Source organism: Haliotis cracherodii, unplaced genomic scaffold (genome assembly GCF_022045235.1).
Source record: "Haliotis cracherodii isolate W230 unplaced genomic scaffold, xgHalCrac1.p SCAF_11, whole genome shotgun sequence".
Taxonomy (NCBI): Eukaryota; Metazoa; Mollusca; class Gastropoda; order Lepetellida; family Haliotidae; genus Haliotis; species Haliotis cracherodii.
Window position 1 is genome coordinate 7,862,255 of NW_027266266.1, and position 20,851 is coordinate 7,883,105.

A 20,851-nucleotide genomic window follows, 5' to 3' on the forward strand; every position below is an offset into this window, starting at 1 on the left:
CTCATTAAGATCAGATCTTTTGCTCTGATAAGATTAGATTGATTTTTTACACATTCAAAAACAGTACACAAGTACTTCTTTGGTGGTACTCCCAGTCTCTTAAATCAGATCTTAGTTCTTGCAACCGCTAAACAAAGATCTGAGGACATCCCATTACGGGTCATGTCAGACTGACCTTTCGCGTACTTTGACCGACCAATGGAATGATTGACAAGAAGTCGCCATTAGCCAATCAGAAGGCAGCTTAATCGAGCTTAATGGCTTGAGTTTCAAACTGGCGACTACGCTTCGAAACATATTTTGACATATACTTGATTAAAGACTGAACAAAAAAACATTCTGGAATGGCTATTAGATTGTCTAGACTGTATGAATAGAGTCATAAAGCCCATAACTGTCATTCGGAAAAAAACGGTATGTTTTTGGGGGGTTTTCATGAGGTTGCATGATAAAAAAATCACATTCCAACTGTCACTTTCATAACCTAATAAGCAGTGCTCTGATTGGTCGGATTAAAGGTCGTTCTGACGTGACCCATAATGGGATGTCATCAGATCTTTGTTTAGCGGCAGTGAGAACTAAGAACTAATTTGAATGAGATTGGTGGCACTCCCTTTGGGGTTCAGAAGCCATGGTGATCAGTAATGACAGAGCCTATGTAATGGTAGTGCCTTAATTATCTTCATTCGGAACTGGTTGTTGTTTAACTTTCGGAAAGTTCACCTGACACAACCTTCTATGGAGTCTTTATTTTTTCACGCAGAGAAATATCATGTCAGATTAAAAGATCTCATTCTAATGAAGATTGTCTATCTGTCTGTAATGTAACTCTTGTCTCAACATGATAGTGAATACATTTAAAAAAATGGTTTACAGAATTCATGTGAAAAGATTTTTAGTTGGCTGCAATAAAGAAAAATAATGAAAGTTTTATTCTGACAAGTAGGGCTGGCTAAAAGGTTGATAATCGGAATTAATGTCAATGAGAAAAATATCAACGATTATCGATATGACTTCTCAATATTGAAAACGATATATATATCAACATTTGTGAAATTTTAATCAGTGAATCTGTAAACTTATTCATGAATAGAAAATGCCTGATTGATATTTTCTTTAGTGTCAGAATTTCTCAGGATTGAAAGGGATCCTTTGAAGAGATATTTATGTTTATTGAATACAAAGTACCCTTGCCTGTTGGCATGGTTATTCTGCCTATCATGTTGAGAATCATGCATGTTTAGTGGCCTGTACTGTTTGCATGTTGCATGTGGCTGGTATTAACTTCTTTATCTCTTTCCCTGAAGAGAGGCGAGCGACGGTAGAGGAGATGCGTGAGTAACCTCCCTTTTCTGATCCTCAGAGCTGTGTTTGAACTATACTTGCCAGTTATTTTGAAGGGTCAGTCAGAAAGTGATTAAAATAAGTTGCTGCGCTTGTGATGACTTAAAAAGCAGTACCTTATTTACCTTATAAGAATGAAAACACATGACATTTACTGGTTAATTGAGGTGTCACGATAAATCAAAATATTGATATATTGCTATTGGTAAGCAATTGAAGTCAATAAATCGATTGTTAAATCAGTTTCCGATCAATAGTATCGATTTCAGTTAGGAATATCGATAGTTTCGATTGTATTTACCGTATCATGCGATTGAGTCACCGAAACAGCAAGGAGTAAGGATTAGAGTTAACTGCCCTTGATGCTTAGCAACCGGTCTTTCTTAAGTAAAATGGTGGAGGGTGACAGTCAAGTGGAGTTTGTGACAAACTTGGGTGGAAAATCGAGTGTTTGGAAGTCTGATGGTTATTACATTCAAAGGAAACTTCAGTTCCAAGGTTTAATTCAACTCTAAAATCCATCTAAAAACTATCAATATTTATCGCAATAGTTGCTTGCAATATCAATAGTTATCGCACGAGTTTATTTCAATATTAATAGTTATCGCAATAGTGATTTTCAGACCAAAAGTCACCCCTACTGGTTAATATATGTTTCACAAATATAACTTGCTCTTTGTGTCCAAGTAGGTAAGTTGTTAATTTTATCTGTTTATCCTTTTAGTTAATGGGTTATTTCTGAACTGTTTAGAGTAGTAAAGGTCGCCAGGGTACTTAGGAACTTTACTAAAGGAAGCACTTATTACAACCATACACAATGAGTTAAATTTGTTTTCAGAGATCGAGTGGTAAGGAACAAACTTAGTTTACACAAAGTTGAAACTGAAACTTATTATAATATTTTCTAGGCGATTATATATCCTTTCTGCACTGTTTTCTGTCAAATATTGTTTAATATACACAAGACTATGGATTGTCATGTCAATTTTCAGTCTTAGAAGGGGTTACTTATAGGGAATATATAGAGACTGGACGAGATGTTTGTCAGGGGCACTTATTGGAGCAGTGCCCTTAATACGGTGAATACGGTACTTGTATTTCTTCTAAATGATGTATGAATTAAATTAGTCATAGTCATTGTACAGAGCTACACAAATAATCATTTGTTGTTCTTTTGAGGAATATTACTATCGCTGATTGACCCTTCAAGATGCATAGGTCTTGTTCCTGTTAATCATGTCTGAAGTTCATCACAAATTTATTTGGTTTAATTTTCTAATATTTCAAAGTCTTGCACACTGGGTTAGACAGATCATTTCCACTCTTCTTTTCCCCAAGTGGTTGTGATGTGTTATGGTATCAGTTGTGTTGAAGCGGTGATTATGTTAGTTCTTATTCAGCTCTTGTTTGTGCGCACTTACTCTATATGATAATATTCATCATACCGTATCCGACGTGATAAGTGCCCAAGCGCTCTCAAAATTAGAAACAGGGGGCTCTTATTAGAATATTATTTTGGTGAAAAAAACAGAGTTGAAAGATCATAAATTTCGTGGTTTATGTTGACAGCCTGAAATGTTTATATACCACAGATATGTTTTTTCAGAATTTAATTGCCCATAATTAAGGGTGCATATAACACATGAGTGCGTAGTATACACGAATAATAAGTCTTGTGTACTTTGATCAATCGGAAGGTTTGCTAATTCGGATTGTTCCCTAGCCAATATATTAGCAAATATCGCCGTGGGCACTTATTAGTGGGGTGCTTATCACGTCGAATAAGGTATCTCCCTTTATGTAGCGCCATATTTCCACATCACACAGGGGCAAGCTAGAAGTGCTACATTATTATAACTCCATTACTTACAATCAATGGATCAGTATGTGTTTGACTTTCACTCTCAGAACCTGAAGAGTTTATGATCTAGTTGGGCTTTCATGGGTAGACGAATAAGGACCTAACTACCTGTTTATGAAAACCCAACCCAGACATTTCATAGGTTCAATGCCACAGTGGATATTTCGAAGTCTCTTCTTGGCATCGTCTTAGTTAAAATGCGTCCAGACGCTGAACCATTTCTCTTCCATGTCTGCAACAAGCAGGTTAGAGAAGTGAAGATGTGAGTTATATCCACTCCTTGGTCCTTCTTTTTCTGGGGGGCGGTGGGGTAGCCTTGTGGTTAAAGCGTTCGCTCGTCACGCCGATAACCTGGGTTCGATTCCCCACATGGGTACAATGTGTGAAGCCCATTTCTGGTGTCCCCCGCCGTGATATTGCTGGAATATTGCTGAATGTGGCGTAAAACCATACTCACTCACTCACTCCGTTTCTGGGTAATACAGGTCCCCTAGCCTTGTATTTCTGAATTCTGGACCATACTTTTATAGTATTGACATCAATCCGAGTCTCTGCTGTAATCTATTGATCTATTTAGTTCGCTTTGTGAACAAACAGCTTTCAACTGATACACTGACCTTTTGATGTTGATTTGTCAGAAAATTTCGACTCAAACACTGTTGTTAGACCCCTGACATCCACGACTAATACTTAGTTTCTTTCATTGTTCTCTTTCTTCCTGGTGAGTTTCACTTCCGGTGTTATTGTTTGGTTGTGCTGTATACGGATGTAGAACGAGGTGGGAGTATGACATGGGAGTGGGTGTTGTGTGTCTCAGTGATGGAGAACAAAGTGCCTTCTACTTTTCCTCTGTCAGGGCTCGAAGTGGCAGTAGTATACTGCAACAACCCCAATCACCCATCCTCCAGATGCCACTAAAGAATCTTTGTATCATCGTCATCTTGTATTATGCTACTGCACTCACTATTACCCACCCCTCTAGACCCTCATAAATTGACCCCTGTTCTATCCTGACATAATAGTATTAAACTGCAACACCACCCATCCAGATCTTTCTAAAGTGTCCTCTGTCATATACTAACCTTAATCAGTATTATACTGCAACACCTGCACCCACCCCTCCAGACCCTCCTAAAGTGTCCCTTGTTACATACTAACCTTAGTATTATAATGCCATACCCCCCTCCAGACCCTCCTAAAGTGTCCCTTGTTACATACTAACCTTAGTATTATAATGCCATACCCCCCTCCAGACATCCCTAAAGTGTCCCTTGTTACATACTAACCTTAGTATTATAATGTCATACCCCCCTCCAGACCCTTCTAAAGTGTCCCTTGTTACATACTAACCTTAGTATTATAATGCCATACCCCCCTCCAGACATTCCTAAAGTGTCCCTTGTTACATACTAACCTTAGTATTATAATGCCATACCCCCCTCCAGACCCTCCTAAAGTGTCCCTTGTTACATACTAACCTTAGTATTATAATGTCATACCCCCCTCCAGACCCTCCTAAAGTGTCCCTTGTTACATACTAACCTTAGTATTATAATGCCATACCCCCTCCAGACCCTCCTAAAGTGTCCCTTGTTACATACTAACCTTAGTATTATAATGTCATACCCCCTCCAGACCCTCCTAAAGTGTCCCTTGTTACATACTAACCTTAGTATTATAATGTCATACCCCCCTCCAGACCCTCCTAAAGTGTCCCTTGTTACATACTAACCTTAGTATTATAATGTCATACCCCCCTCCAGACCCTCCTAAAGTGTCCCTTGTTACATACTAACCTTAGTATTATAATGCCATACCCCCCTCAAGACATCCCTAAAGTGTCCCTTGTTACATACTAACCTTAGTATTATAATGCCATACCCCCCTCCAGACATTCCTAAAGTGTCCCTTGTTACATACTAACCTTAGTATTATAATGCCATACCCCCCTCCAGACATCCCTAAAGTGTCCCTTGTTACATACTAACCTTAGTATTATAATGTCATACCCCCCTCCAGACATTCCTAAAGTGTCCCTTGTTACATACTAACCTTAGTATTATAATGCCATACCCCCCTCCAGACCCTTCTTAAGTGTCCCTTGTTACATACTAACCTTAGTATTATAATGTCATACCCCCCTCCAGACATTCCTAAAGTGTCCCTTGTTACATACTAACCTTAGTATTATAATGTCATACCCCCCTCCAGACATTCCTAAAGTGTCCCTTGTTACATACTAACCTTAGTATTATAATGCCATACCCCCCTCCAGACCCTTCTAAAGTGTCCCTTGTTACATACTAACCTTAGTATTATAATGCCATACCCCCCTCCAGACATTCCTAAAGTGTCCCTTGTTACATACTAACCTTAGTATTATAATGCCATACCCCCCTCCAGACCCTTCTAAAGTGTCCCTTGTTACATACTAACCTTAGTATTATAATGCCATACCCCCCTCCAGACATCCCTAAAGTGTCCCTTGTTACATACTAACCTTAGTATTATAATGCCATACCCCCCTCCAGACATTCCTAAAGTGTCCCTTGTTACATACTAACCTTAGTATTATAATGCCATACCCCCCTCCAGACCCTCCTAAAGTGTCCCTTGTTACATACTAACCTTAGTATTATAATGCCATACCCCCCTCCAGACCCTTCTAAAGTGTCCCTTGTTACATACTAACCTTAGTATTATAATGTCATACCCCCCTCCAGACATTCCTAAAGTGTCCCTTGTTACATACTAACCTTAGTATTATAATGCCATACCCCCTCCAGACCCTCCTAAAGTGTCCCTTGTTACATACTAACCTTAGTATTATAATGCCATACCCCTTCCAGACCCTCCTAAAGTGTCCCTTGTTACATACTAACCTTAGTATTATAATGCCATACCCCCCTCCAGACCCTCCTAAAGTGTCCCTTGTTACATACTAACCTTAGTATTATAATGTCATACCCCCCTCCAGACATTCCTAAAGTGTCCCTTGTTACATACTAACCTTAGTATTATAATGCCATACCCCCTCCAGACCCTCCTAAAGTGTCCCTTGTTACATACTAACCTTAGTATTATAATGCCATACCCCCTCCAGACCCTCCTAAAGTGTCCCTTGTTACATACTAACCTTAGTATTATAATGCCATACCCCCCTCCAGACCCTCCTAAAGTGTCCCTTGTTACATACTAACCTTAGTATTATAATGTCATACCCCCCTCCAGACATTCCTAAAGTGTCCCTTGTTACATACTAACCTTAGTATTATAATGTCATACCCCCCTCCAGACATTCCTAAAGTGTCCCTTGTTACATACTAACCTTAGTATTATAATGCCATACCCCCCTCCAGACATTCCTAAAGTGTCCCTTGTTACATACTAACCTTAGTATTATAATGTCATACCCCCCTCCAGACATTCCTAAAGTGTCCCTTGTTACATACTAACCTTAGTATTATAATGCCATACCCCCTCCAGACATTCCTAAAGTGTCCCTTGTTACATACTAACCTTAGTATTATAATGTCATACCCCCCTCCAGACCCTCCTAAAGTGTCCCTTGTTACATACTAACCTTAGTATTATAATGTCATACCCCCCTCCAGACATTCCTAAAGTGTCCCTTGTTACATACTAACCTTAGTATTATAATGCCATACCCCCTCCAGACCCTCCTAAAGTGTCCCTTGTTACATACTAACCTTAGTATTATAATGCCATACCCCCTCCAGACCCTCCTAAAGTGTCCCTTGTTACATACTAACCTTAGTATTATAATGCCATACCCCCCTCCAGACCCTCCTAAAGTGTCCCTTGTTACATACTAACCTTAGTATTATAATGTCATACCCCCCTCCAGACATTCCTAAAGTGTCCCTTGTTACATACTAACCTTAGTATTATAATGCCATACCCCCCTCCAGACCCTCCTAAAGTGTCCCTTGTTACATACTAACCTTAGTATTATAATGTCATACCCCCCTCCAGACGTTCCTAAAGTGTCCCTTGTTACATACTAACCTTAGTATTATAATGCCATACCCCCTCCAGACATTCCTAAAGTGTCCCTTGTTACATACTAACCTTAGTATTATAATGTCATACCCCCCTCCAGACCCTTCTAAAGTGTCCCTTGTTACATACTAACCTTAGTATTATAATGCCATACCCCCCTCCAGACATTCCTAAAGTGTCCCTTGTTACATACTAACCTTAGTATTATAATGCCATACCCCCTCCAGACCCTCCTAAAGTGTCCCTTGTTACATACTAACCTTAGTATTATAATGCCATACCCCCTCCAGACCCTCCTAAAGTGTCCCTTGTTACATACTAACCTTAGTATTATAATGTCATACCCCCCTCCAGACCCTTCTAAAGTGTCCCTTGTTACATACTAACCTTAGTATTATAATGCCATACCCCCCTCCAGACATTCCTAAAGTGTCCCTTGTTACATACTAACCTTAGTATTATAATGCCATACCCCCCTCCAGACATTCCTAAAGTGTCCCTTGTTACATACTAACCTTAGTATTATAATGTCATACCCCCCTCCAGACATTCCTAAAGTGTCCCTTGTTACATACTAACCTTAGTATTATAATGTCATACCCCCCTCCAGACCCTCCTAAAGTGTCCATTGTTACATTATAACCAGCCTTTGTATTGTTCTGCCATACCCTCCCCTCCAAACCCTCTGATATATCCACAATTAGTTTAATATTAAAACACACTTACCCACCCCTGCAGACCCTCCTATGGTACTAAAAATAGAATGTACCTTGATACATTTTCCTTAACTAATATTCAAATTAATTGTTACACATGTTCACAATGTACAGAAATCCTTATTAGCGCAGTGGTCTGATATCGTCACCCCTTGTCTCCAGTTAATGATACTCAACGTATTCTTAATGGTGTCAACGACTTTGTGTCAACAAGGTTTCACTGAAGCTAGATTATTAAATCCCATTTTCAAGGGGTGTCAACTTAAATTAAGAAATTTATGTAGCAGATGCATGACTTTTAACTTGGGGCCAGGGGGGGGCACAGTCATCTCAGGTGCCACAAATCGGCATGCAGAGTTGCATCCCCTAGGATTTGAATCTCAGATGCAACTGATTGTTTCTAGATCCGTCAGTACCATACTCATGATTATCACTCCAGGTTTTCATCCCATGTCAACCTGATACCCTGTGACATACCATATTTACTCTAATACTTGCCGGGTCTCTAATAGGCACCAGCCTTTAATAAGCGGTTCCTACCAAGCAGCGTACAACACAATAAGTGGCAATATTCTGTATCAAGAGCATAAAATTCTATTGTATGCAACAATGTATTAGAAATATTGAGCGCCTGTTTAAGTTTGTTCAAAGTATAATCCCAGGGTGCTTTTTAGAGGAAATACGGTGAATGAAATACTTTTGAAAGCTGCGTTAAACTCATTCGCTTATAAGTTTGTTCAAAGAATAATCCCGGTGTGGATATTAGAGGAAATACGGTAACCGAAATACTTTTCAAAGAGGGGTTAAACTTATTGATTCACCCTTTATTGCCGAGCTACATGTGACTTGTTGCTGCCTGCAGGACGTCTTCATATCGGGGGGAGGAGGTGCTTGTGTACGGACCAATCAACAGAGAGCCGGAAGAAAAGGTGCCAGGAGCCAAGCGGGAAGGAGGCATACGCAAATTGTAAGTTGAATATCTCTAAAAGTTCGACCTTGACCATTTAAAACAAATGTCACTATGACAAATAGGTGTATGAATTTTGAGCATTTTGTTGGTAACTCCTCTTTGCATGACATGTTTGCAGTATGTTTTTTTCGCCTTGCACTTTACTATAGACGTAGATAAGATATAATGATAGCTAGTATTTCCATTCCAATGCTGACATCCTATAAACTGTTATACACACTGATAGGTCCGGAAGGGAGGAGCAGGGGTGAGCGCTCCCTCCTTATATTTTCTTCAAAAGGACAGACAATTTTTTGTTCTTGTATTATGGATTTGTCTCAATGAATTTTGCTTGATTTTTTTTCTTTCTCTTTTTTTTTTAACTGTTATACCGCCATCACTAAAATGTTGATCGGTTTCTCAATGAAAGGGATGTCTTCTGCAATGGACACTTGCCATTAGCAGACGTGTGAATACATTTCAATGGACGACAGCTGTGTCTCTGCCCATCAAATCACTTCTTGTTCATTACTGTTGTATGTACATTTGTACATCGCTGGAAATGGCGGCAGTTTTGGGAATCTGTTGCTTAGGGCGTTTCTAGGGCGGTCAACAAAGAACATTAGCGTAACGTTCACTAAACAGAACAGCTGTCTACCTAGGAAACAGCTGAAATGAAGCTTATTGACACAGATGGGGATTTGTCATGGAATGTCATGACCACATGCCCCATCTGGTCTGATTTACGGTTTCTTCTTTTTATCCTTCTTCGAAACGTGTAGGAAATATTTACAACACCCCCAAAGATCTTGATTCATGAGGTCTTTATTTTAGTTTTAGTTTTCTTCTTCAAAATTTGGGTCCAAAGAATCTGTGATACAAGAAAAATAACTTGTCTGCCCTTCATATGCCAAACATGCCAAACATGCCAAAGGTGAAAAAGCAACATATAACCAAAACTAATGGTGAAATGTTTTCAACACCAGTTTACCAAACAAATTGTTCGTTCATTTCGTGGAGCATGGTGTCAAGTCCGCAGCCATCTTTTCCAAAACCAGTATTCAGGCTGGAACAGTACCAGGATATCACATAACTACATGCTACTATTAGAGTAGTATTACTGTGAATACATTCAGAACCAAATTAACTCGTTTTCGGCTTAGTTCTCACAATTTAGAAATTGAATGTGAAGACATTATAATATTCCTCGTGAATTTAGAAAATGTAAAGTTTGTAACTTAAACCATATCAAAAATGAATATCACTTTTTGTTAATTTGTCCAGCTGATAGCCATCTTAGGCAAAGTTGCATAGAATGTAAATTTTACATCTTTCCAAATATTCTGAAGTTTAATACACTACTGTCATCACAAGACCCTATTATCAATATGAATACAGCATAGTACTTGTTTTATGCCAATGCTGTAAGAACACAAATACTCCAACATGTATAATGTGCAATTATGTTAAAACTCACTCAGCTTTTGTTTAAATAAAGCAAAAAAATGTATTACATCTTATACTGTTTGCACCTAAATTGTATTTCGTCTGTACAAAAAGGCCTACAAGTACTGAATAAAGTGAAGTAAATAAAAAAAATCACATATCTTGCATGGGTTTAGTCACCAAGACTCTGGTAGGAGAAAAAATACTACGTTGGCTGAAACACATGTTATTAAAAACAATTAAAAAGTTCCATGTTACTCTACAAACTAGGAATGTCGAACAAAAATATGTTGTGTTAAATATGACTCATCGTAAATAGAAATAGCAGTATTTTGAAAATTGCATCAAATAAGATTACCATTCAGTTTTTAATAAAGACCTGATATTTAGGCCCAAATCCGCAGCATTAAAATTTTCTGAATTCATGTCAATGTATGTCACTAATGACTAATGTGTAGCTTTGTAGAGGTAGCCTGTATTTCACTGATAACAGGACCAATAAATAGGAAGTGGTTTTAATGCTTAGTTTTATCTTATTGCAACAAATACAACATAAGAAAACAATGTTAAAATACCTCTGAATATGTATAGCTGTTATATAACAGTACTATGTACATCTAGCACCTGTAAACAGTCTGTTATCTTCCATGACTCATCTTCATTTGTTAACACCATGTTATTGCCGAGTGACATTTTGAATGTGGCCTTCATTATTGACTGCCTTGCAGAACACACTAATACTGGTCTGTCTGACTCACAGTAACAATAGCAGAACAAACATTATTTGCTTTTGTGAAAATGGTGACCATAAATAATGTCATTAATGTCATATGGGACTCCTTGAAATTCAGAAAATAAATGAGAACAAGCCAAGAACAAGAAGACAGTCTTGTGTATATTGGGTTGAGTCTAGGCCCCATTCGACAAAGCCCTATGACTCTCAAAGTCCATGTTAAACTGTAGGAGTTAACATTGTCTTAGCACTGAGATATCATTGTGGAACGCGCCTGTAATTCACCAATGCAGTCCTGGTCCTATGACTCTTAAAGTCTATGTTAAACTATGGGAGTTAACATTGTCTTAGCGCTAAGATTGCATTGTGGAACGTGCCTGTATTTCAACAATGCAGTCCTGGTCCTATGACTCTCAAAGTCTATGTTAAACTATGGGAGTTAACATTGTCTTAGCACTGAGATATCATTGTGGAACGCGCCTGTAATTCACCAATGCAGTCCTGGTCCTATGACTCTCAAAGTCTATGTTAAACTATGGGAGTTAACATTGTCTTAGCACTAAGATTGCATTGTGGAACGTGCCTGTATTTCAACAATGCAGTCCTGGTCCTATGACTCTCAAAGTATGTTAAACTATGGGAGTTATGATCATCGTATCGCTAAGATCGCTTTGTGATCTTAGTGCTAAGATGATCATAACTCCCATACTTTAACATAGGCTTACAGTAGTCTTAGCGCTAAGATCGCTTTGTGCAAGTGGGCCCGGGTGCTCAAGCCCAGTTTTATAGAGCAATGTTGCCCTACGACTGTCATAAGTCTATGTTAAACTATTGGAGTTATGATTGTCTTAACACTAGGATTACGTTGGGGAACTGGGGCCTGCAATTCCACATTTCCATGTAATTTCTATGTGTTTGAAAGTGTATTTTAAAAATTAAACTATGGGAGGTAAGTTCTTAGCACTAAGTTCGCGTTAAGAAACTGTCCTTTCGCTCCATTCCACAAAACAATCTTGTGCTTACGACTGTCATAAGAATGAAACTGATGATAGTCGTAGAGCTAAGATCATGGAACGGAGCTCTGGCCCTTATCTGACCTGTTGCCAGGGTGACCTTTGCTTGCGTTGTGACCTCCATCAGCTGCTGGCGTGGTGTCTCAAGTTGATGTGGATGAGGTCGGCTGATATGACGTACAGTCTACTCATAGTCTATCACCATGACTTGGGACCAAATAGCAGTTAGGCCACACTTTTTTCGTTTTATGTTTCACGGATGTATACCAGCCTTTCTACACAAGGTCGGTCATAATATAAATGAATAGCCATGTCAATCATTTATAAATACACATAAATGTCATTCTGGAGTTAAAACTGCTGCTGGCGTCTTGAATCACTGATAGTGATGTAGACATGGAATGAATATATAACATTTATGTTTGTATAAGAGGGTCTATATTACTAGTGGGAGACTATGTATTGTATGTGTTATATTTTTTTCTTTTTCTGCTTTTCAATAGGGGAGGTGGGCCTGTGAAATGAAAAATAAAAAATATGTGGCCTTAATTTTTTTTAAAATTAAATGGAGATAATTTTAAGTAATGTAAATGATGACAAAGTATCAGTTTTTATAGTTTGAATCATTTTATTGAATATATTTGTTACAAGACATTTTTGATGTAGTCTGTCTATAGATTGCTCTATTACTATATACTACTGAATCTGTTAATCTGCCATGCCATGAAAGAACTGAGTGTTCTTCTACTTCTTTTGAGTAGTAAATAAAACAAAAGAAGTTAAAGAACATCATCATGTTTTTATGTGACTGAAGTTAAACTGGCCTGACCTGACAGATTAACTGTGTCATAAGAAAAAAAGGGTGAAATTTAACTTCTGTTTTAGTCAAACAGAAAACTTCAGTTGAATTTTGATAGTTGCTGCCAAGTAGATTTCAGGCACAATAGTACAATAATATTGGTTCACTAATACTGGCTAACAAGAATAATTTCTTTTTTTAGTGTTCAAACAGTTTGCAATATTAATTAATATGCAATTAATATGTCATAAATATTTACTGGCCCAAATGAGATGATAGTGTAGTATGTACATGGTGTACATATGCTCATGATATCAATCACTGGATTGTCTGGTCCAGACTCGATTATTTACAGACCGCCATCATATAGCTGGAATATTGCTGAGTGCGGCGTTAAACAACAAAACAACAACCAACAACATAACTCTGAAATAATATGAAAAGAGTAAAAGTCTTATTTTCATCAAAAATCACATTTCCCTGTCCTTAAATTACACAGAAAGTATGGTTTTCAGATTTCACTGGATGAGATATACATCATATATGACCAAAAGCATTAAAGACTTTATATATTTAGTAGTCAGTGACTAATATTTTCTCCATAAGATGCTTCATGAATGGTTTGCTCTTGAAAGTTTAAATGTGTGCACCTTTTATTTCTTGTCAAGTTTTACAGTTCAAACACCTATATATTAAATATCATTTTGCACTGATACCCTAATATAATCTCATTATAATCATTGTATGCACATGTATCTGTTCACTTATGCCCACTGTTGGGATCATTGCATGTTGAATAGGACATGAATTGCCTCCATTGCCAGTTTCAGTTATTTTCTTGTGGTAATCTGTATATATTCCATATGAGTTGTCTCCCTTTCCACAAGTTATATCTTCTGGTCTATCAGTGCTAATTAAGTCCCAGTGTTCTGTTGTGTAAATCTCACTATGGTCTGTGTTTATCGTGCATTTTGAAATTGTGATAGTTATCATCGTCATATAACCTTTGTCCGTAATGTTTGATAGATGGCGGTTGGTGTGGTTATATGTTTTTATCACATGTATGTTTCTATTGTTGGGATCGTGACAAGGGTTTGATTGATTTAAGTTGTCCAGATTAGAGATGACATCATGATGTTCTGACTAACAATGTTTGTGTCATATTGTGTCTGGCTCTAAATATACAACTCAAAAGAAGTTAAAGACGACCGATTATTTTCATATTACTATAGTTAATCTGTCATGCATGAAATAATCGGGTGTTCTTTAACTTCTTTTGAGTAGTATATATAAAACAAGCATTACAGGTCAGTTTCAATATATTTCAACCTGTGATGTGTAACAAATTAAAAATTCTGTATTCATTCCTCTCGAGTGTTGACGCTTCCTTCATCACAAAAAACACCAGGGAACTAGATACATGTGTATAGCCCTGTCTGAGTCAATCTATATTCATCATATTACAATTTCTGTTAACTAGTATTGTTTAAGTAGTTTCCTGATAATTACCGGTAGAACATTTTCGAGGCCCTTAAATCCTGTTGTGATTCAGGGTTAAAATTGTTCCCCAGGCACTTATGTTGGTCATTAGAGTGGATCGGGTGATCAGGCCTAAGGACTTGGTTGCTTGTGTGTCATCGTACTCCGATGATGTGGATCTTATCTCCTACAATCAATCACTGGATTGTCTGATCCAGACACAATTATTTACAGGCAGCCATCATGTAGCTGGAATATTGCTGAGTGCGGTGTGAAACAATTAGAAGTCCGTGAAAGTCGACACTGTTGGCTCGGTCCCATGACCTTCCCTGTAACGTCTCTAATAGTCACAATGATGAAAGATGAGGTAGTACTATAGGATGTGATATATACTGCTCAACTCCTGATAAGGATACTGTGCTAGCTCACATGCTTACGAAAGTCAAGAGACACTTACAGTGATCCCTCGCTAAAACGCTACCTTCGGGGTCCAAATAATTGATGAGGGTTATAGATGATCAGCGGTTTAACAAAGGTCGAGTCGTTGGTGGTAGATGATCAACAAAATAGTACATGCTCTGCCTACCTAACACAATCTACATTGCAGGTTTCAGAGTTTCAAAAAAAGATAAGAATAGGAGTTATTTACGATTCATAGTGAAAAAAAGTGTATGGTGTATTTTCTCGTAAACTAAGCGGGAAATAGCAATCAGCTGTGCACACGTTTCCTCTGTATCTACCGGTGATTCAGTTAAAACGCACCCAATGATACAACCTCAAAGAATTTTGAAGCAGGATTGTCGGAAGAGATTGTATCTGAAAATATTATTTTATCAGGAATAATATATTCCAGTCTCGTATTATTTTAGTTGGAGCTTCCATCATATTTACTTAATGTTATAAGAACCATAAGCACTTTGGTACAGATTGTATGCAGGATATTTTTTGACGTATGGAACGATTTTGACCAGTCACTGTAGGGACTTCCCGCGCTACATGTATTTCGATTGCGAAAACGTTATGTTGACATTTAAATGTCAAACTGCCTCAAATATGACTTTTAGTGAGTCGTGGTACGGCATTTATGATATGTGTATCTATTCTCTTGCAACTAAAGTTCGTTTCAAGGCGTCATTAGCGGTAATATGATCGTGGTTGCTGTAAATAACGGTGAGTTGTGCGATCTACTGATCACTTTGCATACGATTTTGCCGAAATTATTGTAAACATTATCATAATTATTGAATGAAATTTTGAATATAATTAAAAAAATATATTGCAAACATTAGTCCAGATAAACAATGAACTTTTTTTTATTAGATCTACCAGTTAATAATCATAACTAGGATTAAATTGCGTACTTCAGTTCGGATTTGTTAACTGGTATTTCCGGTGTTACGTGATCGCGGTGATCGGCTGATAAAGTTTTCTGAGATGGGGAAAACATCTTGTCATTTGAAAACTTGAGTTTATTAAAAATGTTAGTAAGTTTTGGGAGTCATGATGTACCGCCATATCCGAGTTAGCGCTATATTGAAGGGCGCAATAACGAGGGAACACTGTATATAAATGTTAACTTTTGTTTGTTATTACTTGAATGAAGTTTAACATGAGTTGGGGGCACGGGTGGCCCAGTCGTCTAAGGTGACGCGATTCGCTATGCAGAGTTGCGTCCCTTGGGCACACAAGAAACCTATGATTGATGGTTCGAATCCCAGTTCGGCCCAATTATGTTTCTAGGTTTGTCAGCACCATACCCGTAAATGTCTGAGACCTGCATCACTTCGGGCTTTCCTCCCACATTAAACTGACATGCCGTGATATAACTGGAATACTGTTAAAAGCGACGTTAAACAGAACTCCCTCACTCACTAACTCACTCACTAACATGAGTCACTGTCATGCCTGAATCACTTCCTTTTCATACAACATTAACAACCTGTCAGATTTATTCTTCCAACTGAACACTCAGAATACCCTTATCAGATGGTGAGTAGTATATATAGAAACATGCATCAGCTGGTTATATATCCTACTGGCGACTAACGGGATCGGGTTGTCAGGCTCACTGACTTGGTTGATACATGTCATCGTATCCCCATTACGTGAATCGATGCTCATGATGTCAGTCACTGGATTATCTGGTCCAAACTCGATTATTTACAGACCGTGTCATATAGCTGGAATAATGCTGAGTGTGGCGTTAAACAAACAAACAAATACTAAAAATATTCTGCAATTTTTTTTAGCAGATGAGAAACATTGATAGCTTGTTGTCTCCTCTTAGCTTTCAGACTTTATTGGATAACTTGAGCCTTCCACAACTGGATTTGTAATGTATGTATTGGTTACCCACGTCAGTCACTGTCCAGTTCTGGTCTTTGCTTTGTTTGCTTGCAACTGCAGTTATCTCCCCTGAATATTTGGCCTGAAATAGTTGTCATCATTAATAATTGTGAGTGAGTGAGTGTGGTGTTAAGCTGATTTTAGCAATGTTCTAAATGGGGTTCACATATTGTACTCATATTATAATCTGTAAATTTCCAGGCCGGATGGTTAAATTCAGTTATCAGTAGCACTGGTCTTCTGGGATTTATTTTGGCGAGTTTGTGTAGGTTTTAAGGGGTAAAAATACCTCATTCAGTACTAGAGAGCCTCTTCCAGGGCCCAACATGAAAGTACTTTATTTATTTTTGTAAAAGATACATTTTCAAAATCATTATTTTCAAGGAAATCATCTGGTATCTTTGATTCTGCTTGAATGTGAATGTCTGACGAGTTGCTGGCTGAATTCGTAGTGTGTCCACTTTCGACGCTATACAGTAATGGTTGCCTGTCCACAAGGAATCGTGCACTGAAGACATCCTCGGTTATCCAGGGAATCCAGGGGTCAAAAGAAATGTCGCTAAATTTTACTCCATTTAGCTGTAATATTGCTGAGTGTGGTGTTAGACAAACAAACAACAAAGAAATCATGTTTGATGCAAGCAGCCGTACTAGACTTGACTTTTGTGTGCCGTCTCAAATACGACCGGAATGTCTTGTAGTATATACTACCCTCATGATATTTTTTTAAGCTGAAATTTCATTATGATAGTCTTCTTATTCAATTGTGTATCAAGGGCTTGCTCGGACAGGGCTGCCATTTGGAATGTAGATCTATGTGAGGCTCGTGTTTAGTAAAGAAATTTTTGACAGACTGTTGATTTCAAGATCATGAGGGCGGTCAGGTAGCCTAGTGGTTAAAGCGTTCGCTCGACACGCAGAAGACCCAGGTTCGATTCCCGACATGGGTACAATGTGTGAAGCCCATTTCTGGTGACCCCAGCCGTGATATTGCTGGAATATTGCTAAAAGCTGCATAAAATCAGACTCACTCACTCACACCCAAGATCATGAACGAGATAAATTGTGTGTTAGTTAGTGGTAGAAGAGTCGTGCCAGGTGACATCACTTTCAGAATAAAGCTATGGGGGTGTATGGGTCCGGGGTATTTATCACAGTAGAACAGTGATGTAATCACTGGACAATCGAGGATGAAGCAGTGATCGATTCGCATAAATGTACAATGTGTTTAGCCAGTTCTTGGCATGCCCCACCATAATATTGCTGGAATATTATTGAGAGCTCCCCCTAAAGTGTATCAAACATTTTATTGCAACAAATCTCACGTCATGAGCAGTACTTAGTATTGTTCCTGGGGCACGGGCGTCACTGCATTTCACTGTGCTGTGTGTGTCACTTAGGCTGCCGGGGGCACGGGTGGCCCAGTCATCTAAGGCGCCGCGATTCGCTGTGCAGAGTAGCGTCCCCTGGACACGCCAGAAACCTATGATTGTGGGTTCGAATCCCGGTTCACCCCGATTATGTTTCTAGGTTTGTCAGCACCATACCCGTGCTCGTGGGTTTCACCAAAGTTTTAAACGTCTAAGACCTGCATCACTTCAGGCTTTCCTCCCACTTTAAGCTGACACGCCGTGATATAACTGGAATAATGTTAAAAGCGGCGTTAAACCCAACTCACTCACTCACTCACTCACTCACTTAGGCTGCCAGAAGCTTGTGATCATGAATTCGAATCCTGGTTCGTCCTGATTATATATCTAGGTTTGTCAGCACCATACCCATGCCCTTGGGTTTTACCAAAGTAATAAACATCTATGACTTTGGCTCCCACATCAAGCTGACACACCGTGATATAAATGATGTACTGTTCAAAGCAAAGTTAAGAAAACTCACTCACTCATTCATGTTCTTACTGTCTGTTAATGGTGGGTACCCGGTAGTATGCTGCTTGTTGTCTCTGTCCCGTCTGCGTATGTCCGACAAATCAACTCACATTGAGGAAGTGTATCTTTGCTGTCTGGCAGTGGAGGCAAGATTCATATTCAGGGGAGATCACTCTAACATTTAGTGTTGATGTACTATTTACTTCTATGAGCACCGTTTCCTCATTTTGTTGATGCTTCGCATGGCAGACACATGTTGGATTACCATTCAGTGGTGAAGACTCTTGTTTAAAAGCTATGCATGGGCCATGCATGGCAGGCTTCAGTCTCATTAAGAGAATATCTATTTACACTGGTACACTACTTCTCTGCATGAAGGGGGGCACGGGTGGCCCAGTCGTCTAAGGCGCCGCGATTCGCTGTGCAGAGTTGCGTCCCCTGGACACGCCAGAAACCTATGATTGTGGGTTCGAATCCCGGTTCACCCCGATTATGTTTCTAGGTTTGTCAGCACCATACCCGTGCTCGTGGGTTTCACCGAAGTGGTAAAACGTCTGAGACTTGCATCACTTCGGGCTTTCCCCCCACATTAAGCTGACACGCCGCGATATAACTGGAATACTGTTAAAAGCGGCGTTAAACCCAACTCACTCACTCACTCTCTGCATGAAGATCTCATGATGAAGGTCGGGCAAACCCTGATGAACTTTGACACCCGAATCTAAATGAACCAATCAAATGTCAGCTTCCTAAATATATTTGGCTTCATTTTTTACCACCTTGGCTCCTAAGTTTTGATTTCATCACAAGAAAAAAAAAGAAAGATAATCTTTAGATGGTACTCCCTTTTGCCGTCGTTTTGGTGGATACCATGATGCTGAGAAATGAGAGATGGTGTATAATGTCCACAAGAAAGTCATGTGGTGCAGTCTTTATTATTCTCAACAGGTTTAAGTTACCGTATTCGACGTAATAAGCGCCCACGGCGATATTTGCTAATATATTGGCTCGTGAACAATCCCAATTAGCACCCTTTTCGATTGATCAATGTACATAATACTTATTTATTCGCGCTCATGTGTTATAGGCACCCTTAATTATGGGCAATTAAACTCTGGAAAAATATCTCTCTCGTATATAAACGTTTCAGGCTGTCAGCATAAACCACAAAATTTAACTTTCAACTCTGTTTTTTTCGACATAATATTCTTATAAGAGCCCCCTATTTCTAATTTTGAGAGCGCCCTAGGCGCTTATTACATCGAATACGGTAATCATCAAGATACAAAGATTAGATATGCTGGTCTGAATTGTTCGCTCATTCATACCAAGAATTTAGATACCTTGATGCTGATTGGCTGATTTGAAAGTAAACCCGACATGATCTTCTATGGAGGTGTCCGATCTTCATGCAGAGAGGAAAAGTGTCTGTGAAAGATCTTATTTTAATGAGATTGGGCAAATAGTCATGTTTTGATAAGTAACATAGTTTTTATCTTTCTTAATTATTTGATCTCACATTTGTATCTCAGCAGCGTACACAAGGCTTTATGGTGCATAGTGATGTCAACCTCTACATCACCCCCACAACTATACATTCAGGCCACAACAAGTTGATTATGTCTTTAGTAAAGTCATAACATGCTTTTACAAAGGAGATATAGCAGTGAACAGAAATTGTGTTCAGCTTTGTCACATTGTCAACATTTACTGAAAATGGCTTAATATGTAGCTAATGCAATGTTTTTGGAACAGCAAGAATAAAATCTTATCTAAATCTTTGATTGAAAATATTATACTCAGATGAACCATAATGTTTATTTCATGTGTTGGTGGGATAGCCTAGTGGTTAAAGCGTTTGCTCATCTCACTTTAGGCTTGGGTTTGATTCCCCAAATGGATATGATATATGAATCCCGTTTCGGGTGTCCCTTTGCCGTGATATTGCTGGAATATTGCTAAAAGCGGAGTAAAACCATACTCACTCACTCACTCACTCACTCACTCACTCACAATTTCATGTGATCTATTGCAGTGTATTATCATTTTAAAACAAGCGGTCCCCAGTATCATCATTTTGGAGAAGAAAATCCAAAGAACAAGTTATTAACTTGGTGTGGCCTGTAGTGGGTTCTGTTGTCGAGTGGTACACCACAAAGCTTTTTTCACATTAGGAGTTGATTGCAGGATGCAACAACTATGCTTTCTTTCTGTTGTCACTGTTGTGTGTTTGTTTCAGATATGATTGGATCAGCTGTT

General features: G+C 38.7%; 1 protein-coding gene across 5 annotated transcripts in view; it reads left to right on the forward strand.

The window, feature by feature from the left end:
* The window catches only part of LOC139456172 (RILP-like protein 1), a 53,752-nt gene that overhangs the window by 24,635 nt on the left and 8,266 nt on the right, over positions 1-20,851 (forward strand). For 2 of the 5 annotated variants that reach the window (XM_071237728.1, XM_071237729.1), the window contains one exon: positions 8,807-8,911. In XM_071237728.1, the coding sequence (XP_071093829.1) occupies positions 8,807-8,911 (105 nt within the window). Of the gene's footprint in view, positions 1-1,307; positions 1,335-8,806; positions 8,916-16,650; positions 16,701-20,851 lie in introns of those variants that run through there. The other 3 variants (XM_071237730.1, XM_071237727.1, XM_071237731.1) reach the window with 3 other exon arrangements.